The sequence below is a fragment of the Aspergillus thermomutatus genome, assembly GCF_002237265.1.
Source record: "Aspergillus thermomutatus strain HMR AF 39 chromosome Unknown NODE_1, whole genome shotgun sequence".
Taxonomy (NCBI): Eukaryota; Fungi; Ascomycota; class Eurotiomycetes; order Eurotiales; family Aspergillaceae; genus Aspergillus; species Aspergillus thermomutatus.
The window spans coordinates 149,266-162,240 of NW_020798048.1; the positions used below are offsets into that span (position 1 = coordinate 149,266).

Below are 12,975 nucleotides of genomic sequence, written 5' to 3' on the forward strand. Positions count from 1 at the left end.
TCATTGGTCGGCAGCAGTTACATCCGTAGAGGTCATGGGGTCACTACCATTGGTATGAGTAGTGACAAGCTGACCATCCACGACTCCACGGATCACAGGCTGCCAAATATGAGGTATCGGGGTGCGGGCTCTGGCTTTGCGAAGATGACGGAGAACATCGCCAATATAAGCAATCTTCCGTAGCTCACCAGGACTAGCGTTGGGTCGTTCCAGTTGAGCCCAGCCTCCCACGATGTACAACCCTGCCCGCGCACGGCTGAGGGCCACATTCAGCCGATTAGGGTCACTCAAAAACTGGAGGCGGGACATTGCAGTGGTGTCAAAAATAACCACTGGCGACTCACATCCTTGAAAGCTATCGACGGTATGGATGCGCACTCCTTTCAGCTGGTCGTTGGAGCCGAAGAGGTCGTAGTAGAGGTGCATCTGGCCGCGATACGGGGTGAGGACCGTAATCAGATGAGGAGCGACAGGAGTTCTGGCAAGCAAGTCCAAGATGAGAGCATACACCACAGCAGCAAGGTCGGGGTTGATCCGGGAGCGCTGTCGGGAATCGCAGTGATCTTTGGCCCCAGGCACGTCAAGGAAAATTAGAGAGCCAGCCTTGCGGAGGACTCGACGGTTGTAGTTGGAAACCATGGTCGAGGTCTGGCTAACACTGGAGTCTAGAGATTGGGCGGTGGAAAGCTGTGAGTTATAGAATACTCCACTGACCAAATCACAGAGTTGGGTCACCATGCGATGCTGCTCGGTGAACATGACATCCATAAGACCATTGAGCTTGAGCCGTGAGAAAAGGGATATCGCAAGCTGGCTTTGAAAAGGGTTCTCATTGCGACGGCTGAAGACAAAGGGCCGCAGTTGCTGATGGTCCCCAACTAGCAGAATGGCACGCGGGTTAAACCAGGCAAGCATGGGCCAGAGTTCAGGTTCAGTCAGGCGCGCAGCTTCATCCACAGCAATCACAGCAGGCTTAACATTCTCACGGACTGGTGTGTCCCCAACAGCAAAGGCAGTTGCAACAACAACATTGGACCGGGCAAGGACATGATTACGCAGTTCACGGGTGCGGCTGCGGAAGGTTTTCAGTGCGTCATTATCGAAGTCATAACCGGCTTGATACTGCAGGAAGAATTCGTGGAACTCCTCATATGCCTGTGGTTCAGACCAGGGCTCAGGTATCACGCCTGCGAGCTGGAGCATCCGGTGCCCAAGACTCAGCTGAGCATGTTTCACCCGGCGGTCTGCTACACCAGCAGGCCGAGCCGTTTCCGCAGCATAGAAATCAGCAACCAGCTTGGCCAGAACTAGGGCGTCAAGTAAGTTGTCCTCATCATCAGATGGGTCGAGAATGGGAGGGCGTGCATCAGTAGGGCGAGGGCGTTGCCGGGCAGCTGGCTCCCAAGCCAGCTCTTCTTCAGTCGTCATTGAGTACAGCGAGTGACTAGCAAGTCCTGCCCGGGGCACAGCTGCTGAATGATAGCGTCCATTGTCTGAGCCAAGTGATCAACAACATCATTAGAGGGCCCAATGAGCATCACCTGCTCAAACTTTCTCTCAGGAGATAGCACTTGCGTCACAATGGGAAGAAGGGCATGCATGAGCCAGAAGGTTTTGCCGGTGCCAGGCGGGCCTTGGAAGAGCCCCACCCCATTTGGTAGGGAACGGAGTGCGCGGAATGCCTCTTCCTGCTTTGCATTGAAGGTAACCAGCGCGTTGGGATGTCCATCCGACACCCCCTCGTACATATTGACTGGTCGGAGGGTGGAAAAGTCATTGGAGTGGAGTAGTCTGCTTAGTCGCCTGTGGGGTTCTATTTCACGCAAGGCCGAAATCTGGCGGCGAAAAGGATGATCCGAGTAGAGAACCTTTACAAGGACCATCTGGGGTTCATGGGCTTGGATCGTGCGTATAGCACTAGGTATGTCGCGCAGATCCTCGACAGGGATTGGCTGGGGCTCAAGCCCATCATCAAGCTCATGCCACCCGGACCCTGCCGTCCAACGGCGGGTGAGAAAAAGGGTCGTCATTCCGGGAGGGGTAACGGGCATGGGGTCAGTGACGGTGGCATGCCAGTCTGAGTCCGGATCCGCTTCCTCGGGATCCGAATGGAAGTTGATCTTCAATGCGTCACCGTTGCGCAGGTCCAGCTGTTGCTCTGCTGGAAGAGAGAGGAAGCCCAGGTAGCGACGGTTACCGGCACGCGGGATAGTAATTAGACGGAGTTCAATAGGAACGTCCTCAATAGCCTGGACCATCTGGACGTGATGTTCATGCTCATAGATCAACCCAAAGCCAAGAGTAGTAACGTACTCGCTATGGGAGTTGAAACTAATCTTGGTCTTCCGTTCAACGAGGGGACGCTGTTCGGGAGCAATGTATTCCCCAACCTGGATGGAGTGAAGGTTAGGGTGCTTAGGGTACCATCTATTGAGGGGCGGACTCTGCAGGTCGTTGCCCATGCGTGCCCAGACCACACCCATAAGAGTACGAACCTCGAAGCCAAGTAGGCAGAGCGTGATCTGCTCCTGCTGGAAGTAGGAACGGATGGCACTCATGCAAGCAGTCTGGGTCCCAAAGGTCCGATGATTGAAAAGGTTCGACGCGTGGAAGCTCCGATGGGATAGACCGAGATCTAATCGCCAGACAGATTGTTGTGCCACAGCCGATTGAAGACCAGAATGATGATCATAAAGAAGAGCTGGCACATGTGTCTGGCCGTCCTGCAGCTCCTCACTGTCTGGGACACACTGACGCAGATTAAGCTCACTAATGATCGAGCGGGTCAGGTAAAGACTGGCGGTATCTTCCTACATCTCAGTGGTCTCGGAAACATTGTAGCGAATGAGAAGTCTAGAGGTAGTTAGCAAACAGGGCCATGATTCAGAAAGGTAGGAAAACCGACCGAATCTCAAGGAACGATTCCACCCCCAGTTGGTTGCCAGGGTGGACGCGGATTTTAATCCCCGGGCCATCGCCTTGCCAATGACTAAGGACACTAACCAATTCTTCCTCATTGTACTGGACAAGCACGGCCTGGAAGGAAGGACTCCCGCTGACCTTGGTCTGCTGTACCAGATGGGTACGAAAAAGGCCACCCTCGTCGTCGCTGATGTCCGACATTCTTGATCGAGATGGTGACTGGCTCAGATCGCTTCAGGGAGAGAATGTGTTATCATCTGGTGCAATGTCGGGGATAGAATGAACAGTGACTTACTCGACTGAGAAATGAAAGTTTGTGTAGAGGTCAGGTAACAGTTGATTAGGAGGAAGGAGATGAGGATGCAGTAAGAAACAAATTGGAAAGAAAAAGATGCAGGAAAGATGAAGTAAGAGGGATCAGTTGAAGAAGGTAAGATAGACAGTGTGGATAGAATTTTTCTTGCTATTCACTCACAACATTCACACATCTAACCCAAACACATCAGTTTACATGAGCTATTCCTTCCTTATCACCCCATTTCTAATATCTCCCTCCATCTTACTTCTGTAGCCATCCTGGCAGATCACTGCTTGGTGTGCAGTAGGTCCAACTCAAGTCATGATATAGGAGATGATTAGCTGATATCAACTTCAGCTGTGTGTAGACGTAGCGCTCTGTCATTTTGTAGAAGAACCGGACAAGAAAAGCTGCTGATGCTATCGAAGTGTACGGAGGAGAGAGATACAGGGAGGAGCTAAGGTACCTGGGAGTCCATCTGTGCAACCAATGGTGTGAATGTCTGAGTTGCCAAGCTCTGCCCGTTTCCGGGTAGTCTAACCACTTTTGGCGCGGAGGCCTACAATTTCCATTTCCTTGGTTTAATCTAGTTACGTTTGCCGACTCTCCGACCTTAAGTTAGGTAAGGCAAAGGGCAAGACATGCTTTCTGACATTATACAGAGTTGTCAACCTACTATTAATTAGTCAATAATAACAAGCAAGGCTCTCTCCAGTGGTCCCATACAATTATGTACATAATGCATTTTGCCATGGTGACTTGTCTATCATCATTTCCTATGAAGTGCTTAAAAAGGCTTTTACACTATAGAATAGAATAAGGAAATGGCAATCAGCTTTGAAGACCTCATGCTAGAACTAAAACTTGTGTAAATGATAATAGTTCTCTCTTTACTATATCTAGACTCTTAGTCAAGCAGCACACTATAACCCAGAATCCCTTATCTCACTAAGAGGAGACGTAGGGTAACGGAGGGAGAACCACTATTGATAAGAGAACAAGCATGCTATCTTGCAGAGAATAATGATGATAATGTTGCAAGCAGACTATCGTCTCTTTCAAGCTCATAATGTCACTGCCTATATCACGTGACTTCGCGCTTCCACTCCGCGTGTCTTGACGCGCAGGCAAAAGCGGCGATATTGATAACGAGCTTCGGTTGGGCTTGGGATGCACTGACAGCGTTGGGGCGGATAGCGGCTCGACATACTTTGAAGACTTATTAGAGCTTGGTGGGTAGCACTATTAGTGCTTGATTTCAACATGTGAGTCTGTGTGCTTCAGACAGGAATAATATCGAAAACTGATAAGCTTGGCAGGTGTAAGTGATGCGGAGCTCGATGACCAAGCACGAGACTGACGCTTTGCTCCGACTATAGCGAAGATAGACAAGCTTTCAATCCTTGGGTGCGTCCATTCTTACACAAGTATTGATTAGGGTTCGATTTGTATACTGATCCGTGACTTCTTTCTCAGTGTTCGTTCCTTCGACAACACCCGCAGTGAGACCATCCAATTTCACACTCCTCTTACATTGATCGTCGGTTATAATGGCTCAGGGAAGACGGTATGGCCTCGGCAAGCGGGCGGCTTATAAGCATCATTCGTGCTAAGTGGGAATACAGACAATCATTGAATGCCTCAAATATGCCACTACCGGCGATCTTCCACCCAACAGCAAGGGCGGTGCTTTCATCCATGACCCCAAGGTAACCTCTGAACTCTTTCATACTAGAGAAGTGTTGCTAAATTATCGCGCAGCTCTGCGGAGAGAAAGAAGTCCTAGCCCAAGTGAAGTTATCATTCAAGAGTACATCTGGAGCGAAGATGGTTGCTACTCGGAGTCTACAACTTACAGTGAAGAAAACCACTAGACAACAGAAAACCCTCGAGGGACAGCTTCTCATGGTAAAGGATGGTGAAAGAACAGCTATCTCATCCCGAGTGGCAGAGCTGGACCAAATCATGCCTCAGTATCTTGGCGTTTCGAAAGCCGTCCTAGATTCCGTCATTTTCTGCCACCAGGATGAGAGTCTCTGGCCCATGAGCGAACCCTCGGTGCTCAAGAAGAGATTTGACGAAATTTTCGAAGCTATGAAGTATACGAAAGCCATCGACAATATCAAAGCCCTGCGGAAGAAGCAGAATGAGGAGCTGGCAAAATACAAAATCATGGAACAGCATGCCAAAGAAGACAAAGAAAAAGCTGATCGTGCAGAGAAAAGATCCATCAAGCTTCAGGATGAGATCGAGGCGCTCCGCGCCGAAACCCATCAGCTCTCCCAGGAGATGCGCCGTGTCGCGGAACTCGCTGACAAAGCTTGGAAAGAGTCTGAGAGCTATGCCCAGGTTTTAGGCACTTTGGAAGGAAAGCGTATTGAGGCAAAGAGTCTGCAGTCGACAATTGACAATCTCAAAAGGCACCTTGTTGAGCTTGATGATCCAGATGAGTGGCTGCAATCGAACCTAGAGCAGTTTGAGTCGAGACAACTTCAATACCAACAACAAGAGGAAGCTCAAAAGGAGAATTACATGGAGATCAAGGACCGGATTGAGCAAACCCGTCAGAAGTTGGGAGTCAAACAAGCCGAATACGGCAAATATGAGAATGACAAAGCCAACTTCGAGCGCCAGGTAGAAAGAAGACAGAGAATGACAAGGGAGATTGCTCGCAGTCATAACATCCGAGGCTTTGATAATATCCAGGATCAGTCCGATATTGACGACTTCATGCGAAAGATTCGGAAGCTGTTGAAGGAGCAAAACCAAGCGCTGGAGCGCGTTAAGCGTGAGGCGCAAGCTGAGCTACGCGAAGTACAGTCTACTCTAAATGAGATTGGGCAGCGAAAGTCTGCGTTGCAGGAAAGTAAGAATGTCGCCAGGCGTCAAATTGCTGCAAATGACAAGGAGGCCTCCAATTACCAGGCGAAGCTCAATGAAATTGACATCGACGAGGGCGTCCAAGCTGCACTTGAAGCAAACATTGAGGATATTTCGTCTCGTCTAAATGATGCCAAAGATCGTGCTCGATCGGCTTCATTGGACCAAGAGATTCAGGACGTCAATTCAGAACTCCACACCGTCGAGGATGAAGGCACCCGCCTCAATGCTGAATTGATCGAGGCCACAAAACGAGCCGGGGATTTTGCCCGGTTAGATCATCTCAAGAAGGAACTCAAAGAGCGAGAACGCAGCTTGGAAACTATGAAAGCTGCCCATGGCGAACGTCTTGCAAAGTACATTGGTGCAAACTGGGGTCCAGCCACTTTAGAGCAAGAGTTTCAGCGTGTCCTTGAAGAGGAGACGGGAAACGTCTCTAATGCCGAAAGCCAACGCGACGGCGTCAACAGGGAGTTGGAGCAGGTCGAATTCAAGCTCAAGAGCGCCAAGAAGACTCTGGCTCAGCGACAGAAAGAGCTCAATAGCTGCGCCAAAGAGATTCGTGAAGCCATCAATGAGGAACCCGAGGAATATCCTGATGCAGTCAAACAACGACAAGCGCAACTCGATGTCGCTAGAAGGGACGCCGAGCAAAGTGCCGGACTCGGCGACTACTTTATGCGTTGTCTGGAGACAGCCAAGCAGGTAAAAGCCTGTAGACTGTGCCAACGAGCGTTCAAGGCCGACGCAGAATTCACTGTCTTCCAGAAACGATTAGAGGGCTTGGTGAAGAAAGCACAGATGGGTGTGGAGGAAGAAGATGTTGAAAGATTTGAAGCAGAACTCGACGTGGCCCGTGCAGTAAGTACAGCTTACGATACTTGGACTCGCCTCTCCAAAACCGAGATTCCGGAACTAGAGAAAGAAGAAGACCAGTATGTTCATCAGCGGGATGAGCTCCTGGACCAATTAGAGAATCATGACAAGATCGTCAGCGAGAAGGTTGAAAAGAAGCGAGACGTTGAGGCTTTGTCCAAAACTGTCAATACGATCGTGAGATACGACAGCGAAATCAAGACCATCCGGTCCCAGATACAGGATCTATCCGCCAATCAGCAGGACAATACTGCTACACGTACTCTGGAAGATATCCAAGAGGAGATTGCCGGCATTGGCGAGAAGTCTAGAGCCCTGAAAAAGACCCTGTCCAAGCTCACAAATGACAGGGAGCAGGCACGGACTGAAATGAATAACTTGGAGTTGCAACTCCGAGACGCGAGAAGCAAGCTTGACAATGCGAAGTTCCAACTAGAGAGAAAGTCAGACTTACTTGCTCGCATTGAGGAATATAGGAACCTTAACAACCAGCAACGGGAGGCAATCGCAAAGGCTGACAGAGACATTGAGGAGCTGACACCGGTGCTTCTCAAATACCAAGCTCAATATGACGATATCAGCCAGCGGGTCGAGGCCCGAGAGAGGGAGATGCAGCAAGGAATATCTCAACTGTCGGAAAACATACGCCAACTGGACCTGGCGACGGAGGAGATTGATTCCTACAACGAACGAGGCGGACCGAGTCAGTTGGAGCGTAGTAGACGCGAGCTTCAAGCGATCGAGACTGAAATCGGCCAGCTTGAAGCCGAACAGGCCAATATTACCAAAGAGATTAACAAGCTCTCGGTACAGCTCAAAGACAGCGAGAACACAAAACGCCAATACTCCGACAACCTGACATACCGCCAGGCAACTCGAGCACTTGCGGAGGTGTCCGCAGAAATTGAGGATTTAGCAGCTCAGAACGCAGAGGTGGACCGAAGTCGCTTCAAGGAGGAATCAGAGCGCCGAACCCGCGAACACAACGCGCTTGCTGCCAAGCAAGCGAGCAAGATGGGAGAGATGAAGTCTAAGGATGACCAATTGATGCAGCTTCTGGCGGATTGGAACACGGACTACAAAGACGCCGCTTCCAAGTACAAGGAAGCGCACATCAAGGTGGAGACTACCAAGGCTGCTGTTGATGATTTGGCTCGGTACGGAGGTGCTTTGGACAAAGCCATCATGAAGTATCACTCGTTGAAGATGGAGGAGATCAATGCAATCATCGGAGAGCTCTGGCAAAAGACATACAGAGGCACCGACGTTGACACGATCCTCATCCGCTCCGACAACGAAAATGCAAAAGGAAACCGATCCTACAACTACCGCGTCTGCATGGTCAAATCGGGCGCAGAGATGGACATGCGCGGACGCTGTAGTGCAGGACAGAAAGTGCTCGCGAGTATAATCATTCGGTTGGCTCTAGCAGAGTGTTTCGGCGTCAACTGCGGCCTGATCGCACTCGATGAACCGACAACCAACCTCGACCGGGACAATATTCGTTCTCTTGCTGAGTCCCTACACGACATCATTCGGGCGCGTCAGCAGCAGGCAAACTTTCAACTTATTGTGATTACTCACGATGAGGAGTTCCTTCGGCATATGCAATGCGGTGACTTCAGTGATTACTATTACCGGGTCTCCCGCAATGAGAAACAGAAGTCGATCATCGAGAGGCAATCCATTGCAGAGGTGAGTGATGATTATCTGCGTTGCTAGCATAATCGCTTTCATATACTAATGAGCTAGGTTATGTAATCTACTGTCAAAACCCGTACAATGCTTCCTTCATGCTACAAAGCGACTCCAACTTCATGGTTGAACAAGGGAGGATGACCAGCGCGTGGACCAGGTGACATGCATTGATAATTGTCTGCTTTCACTGTATATTATTAGCTGGGACCAAGTGACCTTGGTCTACACATTCGCATTTTGTACTGGCGTTGGGGAAGAGGAAATAGTCCTAGGCAATCAGATTTTCTATTGATGTCCTTACCATGGAATCAACGTTTCTTCCAGCTTCTACCAAACATATCGCCGAACCCAAAGCACTACCCCCTAATCCATTTCAAGATCAACATCATCGTCGTCGAGTAATGGTACAAAACGAAAGTCCACGAAAGTCACAGTGCCCCCAGTACATGCTCCCGAAGGCCGCACGCCACCAGTTGCGCCACCATGCCCATTGTTGTCGAACTCAATCATGAATTGAAGACTTAGGACGCCTTGTCTATCCCCTCGAATACTCACTTTATTGGCTACTGCCATAGCGCGAGCCGCCTTTTGAATCATGGAGAAACGATAATTCTGGTTGATGCGGGTACCCATGGAAGATGGCGGGCTGACGAGAAAGGTCTCGGTGACGGTAGGAGCGAGTTTGGCTCTCTTCGCCCGCGCTCGCGAGCCATCATCGGTGAGTACTTTATGTGTTTGAGACGGGCCACTATTTTGGTTTTGCTGTTCAATCGAGAATTCAACCGTCGATTCGCTGAGCGGACCACCGGAGCCTGACAAAGCGAAAAATGGTTCTCGTGTCGCCGAGGCCGAGAGTTTGAGGACGGTGGGATCAGTTGCGCCGAGCTCCGTGATGGCGTTGTGTAGCCAGGGGGAACGCATGATAATTTTCATTATTATGCCGTCGCGCTGGAAAGGAATGTCGGTTTCGGTGTCTTCGGGTTCGTAGGTCGTCAGATCGCAGGTTGTTTTGACTCCGGTTTCGGAGAGGGTGATGCTCAGCGGAGCGCCTTCGTGCAAGTACTGTAATGTGCAGGAACGGTCGAGGAGGAGTGCGGGGGATGTGAATGCGCTTGATGCTGAAGGGTTGGGCGGTTGGACGCTGACTGCTCTGCTGAAGCTTCCAGACGACGCATCATTAATGCCAAAGATTTTCAGCGTCTCCAAGAGGGCAGACAGTGAGACCACGAAACATGGGTAGTATGTGGTGTCTGCGGTGTCGTCATGGTGGTCTGCGTCATTGGCCTCATTGCTTGGGGTCCTCGGGGGATTGAAGGTATAACTAGTGAAGAGCGCTTTGTCGAGAAAGGCAAGTCCTTGTATCACTCTGGTCTCCTCTGCCGAAAAGCGGATTCCGTCTGGAGTTATTTGCACAGTGGCTTTTGGGACGAATCCGATGCATTGCAGCAGAGTATAGAGCTGGTGAGCGTTGCTGGAGACAGCCGAAAAGATGGGCTCGGTATTCGCCATGGCCCTAGGACTCTCGTCTGTACAGATAGCCAGGGAAACGCATAAAACTGTGAGCACAGAAAGATTGATTATGGAACAGGCTGGTGGGCTTGTAAAGGCGAGTCTAGTAAAACAGCTCTCGCCCTGTTACGCGTCTTTTGTCTTTCAACTTTCCGATTTATAGTACATAGAAAGATTCGGTATGCGAGCTCACTCAAACGTAGACACCAACGGCGCAGATCATGTATACGGCACCGAATCTGTAGAAGTGTTATATGAGCGACGGGTATGGCTCCAAATCATAAACTGTCACAGCTTACCCGAATGCCAATGACGCCGGAACCCCGAATGATGCGATGCTCAGGAAGGAGCGGTCTATTTGGCGAGCAATGGTGAGCTATTACCCAGTTTTGACTTGGATGCGCAGAACGAGACATACTCAGACCGAAAAGACCAGTAAGAACCAATGCTACAGGGCCAATTAGTTCTGTCAATCCTGACGAAGGTCATAACCCTCTTACCGCTCAGCAGCAGACTGAAGCCAACGAAGAACTGGTGATCTTTCGATATCAGGGGAGAGTAAGGGCTTGCGGAGGCTGCCTCCCAGACTTGGTTCAGAGACATGAGGATAAGCTGATTATAGACTTCAAATTGAGCGAAATCAAATTATCGGACAGCTGATACAGCAATTAATGTCTGTAATGGAAAAGAACAACTAGTCTACGTTACTCGGCCATCGCAGAGCTTCTAGATAGAAGCAACACGACAAGCTAAGTTATGGTTGATCTGGCCCAATCACTCTCGGATCAACATAGTCCCGATCCTAGGTCCCTCCCCATATCCGCCCATATCGCGGAGACCGCAATTCGGCGCCGCTTGGGTACAGGCTGTTAAAGAAGACAGCTTTATAACAGAAATATCGAGCACAATATGCCGGCACTTACATCAGAGAGTGAGTCCGCGAGCCAGCTGTGTTGGTTTCTGTGGTTTTCAGACTTGATTGACCATAGATACAGGTATCAAGCGGAAAGCTTCGGAAGATGCGGCTTCCCCGGATTCCCAGAAACAGATTAAAAAGGCGCGCACTGACTCTCCGGAAAGAGAGCCAAAGGTTTGTCTCTACTTTAGATTCCTTCTGGTTGCCCTTTTGACAGTGGTTCTTTATAGATCGAAGATGAACCTCTTGGAAAGCCACCGCTGAGAATCGTTCCCTTCCCAGAAAAGGTAAGCTTCACCGGTGGATGTTGATTCGACGGGGAGGCTGATGATGGTTCCCCACAATAGCCCGCTGTCTTAGAAGAACGACGAGGTGAAATCGAGTTTCGAGTGGTGAATAATGATGGCTCGCGTGATAGTTTCGTCGTTCTCACCGGGTTGAAGTGCATCTTTCAGAAGCAGCTTCCGAAGATGCCCAAGGACTATATCGCACGGCTTGTCTATGATCGTTCGCATTTGTCTATTGCTATTGTGAAGCACCCATTAGAGGTTGTAGGGTATGTGCGGGAGAAATGGCTTGGTATTAGTTTCTTGAAGAGCTTACCAATGTCGTCTAGGGGAATCACCTACCGGCCGTTCAATAGCCGCAAATTCGCGGAAATCGTCTTTTGTGCCATATCTTCTGACCAGCAAGTCAAGGGCTACGGTGCGCATTTGATGTCACACCTGAAGGTATGGCTAGGAAATAAAGCTGCAGCAGGAGTGATACTAACTGTAAGCGCAGGACTATGTGAAAGCGACCTCGCCCATTATGCATTTCCTGACTTATGCGGACAACTACGCGATTGGTTATTTCAAGAAGCAGGGATTCACCAAGGAAATCACGCTGGACAAATCTATATGGATGGGTTATATCAAGGATTACGAGGGAGGAACCATCATGCAGTGTACGATGCTCCCCAAGATTCGATACTTGGAAGCGGGTCGCATGCTTCTGAAGCAGAAGGAAGCGGTGCAGGCGAAAATACGGGCTTTCAGCCGTTCGCATATTATCCACCCTCCGCCAAAGGAATGGAAACACGGAGCTTGCAAGATCGATCCTTTGAGTATCCCAGCCATTAAGGAATCCGGATGGTCACCGGATATGGATGAATTGGCGCGGCAACCACGCCACGGGCCGAACTACAACCAGCTTTTGCACTTGCTCAACGACATGCAGAACCACAGTGCTGCGTGGCCGTTCACTCAGCCTGTCAACCGCGATGAAGTTCCTGATTACTACGAAGTCATCAAAGAGCCAATGGACTTATCGACGATGGAAGAGAAGCATGAGAAGGACATGTATCCGACCCCGCAAGATTTCATCAAAGATGCCATGTTGATCTTTGACAATTGCCGGAAATACAACAATGAGAGTACGCCATATGCGAAGAGCGCGAATAAATTGGAAAAGTTTATGTGGCAGCAGATTCGCAACATCCCGGAGTGGTCGGTAAGTATCTCTCTTGAATAGTCCTCCTGAGGGGATAGCAACTCGTACTGACTTTGTCATAGCATCTGGCCGATGGGCACTGAGGTATTTGATGGTTGATCGATCCTTTTCTGATCTTGAAGCGACGGAGTTTTGGTTTGGTTGGCGTTTATCCTTCTATTCAACGAGCAAATACCCAATTGATGCATGGGGGAGCATTTTGGCCTTTTCTAGCCTTCGATGACCGAACAAAATGATATGGCAATATCACAAACATCACTTCGTACATTCCTCATTCTCTACCAGGCGAACCTCTGCTGTAAGCTCTATTCCGGAGGCACTCTTGAGACGAAAAGAAAGGCTGGAAAGCAGTCCAATCCGGCAAGGGAGCTTAGCTTTCAGCGAA

General features: G+C 49.8%; 5 protein-coding genes across 5 annotated transcripts; 2 read left to right on the top strand and 3 right to left on the bottom strand.

Annotated features, from left to right (window-relative positions):
* On the bottom strand, window positions 1-3,123 carry CDV56_109129 (DEAD/DEAH box helicase; the record flags this gene model as incomplete). Its single annotated transcript, XM_026762748.1, has 4 exons — window positions 1-1,394; window positions 1,436-2,769; window positions 2,815-2,853; window positions 2,906-3,123. The coding sequence occupies 4 exons, from the start codon at window positions 3,121-3,123 to the stop codon at window positions 1-3; spliced, it is 2,985 nt and encodes a 994-aa protein (XP_026619036.1).
* A 1,924-nt stretch (window positions 3,124-5,047) lies between these two features.
* On the top strand, window positions 5,048-8,698 carry CDV56_109179 (MRX complex DNA-binding subunit; the record flags this gene model as incomplete). The annotated part of the gene is made up of 1 exon (XM_026762798.1): window positions 5,048-8,698. The coding sequence occupies one exon, from the start codon at window positions 5,048-5,050 to the stop codon at window positions 8,696-8,698; it is 3,651 nt and encodes a 1,216-aa protein (XP_026619037.1).
* A 339-nt stretch (window positions 8,699-9,037) lies between these two features.
* CDV56_109222 (putative DNA repair protein Rad1) lies at window positions 9,038-10,183 on the bottom strand (the record flags this gene model as incomplete). The annotated part of the gene is made up of 1 exon (XM_026762841.1): window positions 9,038-10,183. The coding sequence occupies one exon, from the start codon at window positions 10,181-10,183 to the stop codon at window positions 9,038-9,040; it is 1,146 nt and encodes a 381-aa protein (XP_026619038.1).
* A 193-nt stretch (window positions 10,184-10,376) lies between these two features.
* CDV56_109232 (OST5 family protein) lies at window positions 10,377-10,786 on the bottom strand (the record flags this gene model as incomplete). Its single annotated transcript, XM_026762851.1, has 4 exons — window positions 10,377-10,422; window positions 10,483-10,537; window positions 10,602-10,631; window positions 10,684-10,786. The coding sequence occupies 4 exons, from the start codon at window positions 10,784-10,786 to the stop codon at window positions 10,377-10,379; spliced, it is 234 nt and encodes a 77-aa protein (XP_026619039.1).
* A 306-nt stretch (window positions 10,787-11,092) lies between these two features.
* Window positions 11,093-12,673, top strand: gcnE (histone acetyltransferase GCN5; the record flags this gene model as incomplete). The annotated part of the gene is made up of 7 exons (XM_026762858.1): window positions 11,093-11,114; window positions 11,179-11,273; window positions 11,330-11,386; window positions 11,447-11,655; window positions 11,716-11,830; window positions 11,883-12,590; window positions 12,653-12,673. The coding sequence occupies 7 exons, from the start codon at window positions 11,093-11,095 to the stop codon at window positions 12,671-12,673; spliced, it is 1,227 nt and encodes a 408-aa protein (XP_026619040.1).
* Window positions 12,674-12,975: the final 302 nt, after the last annotated feature.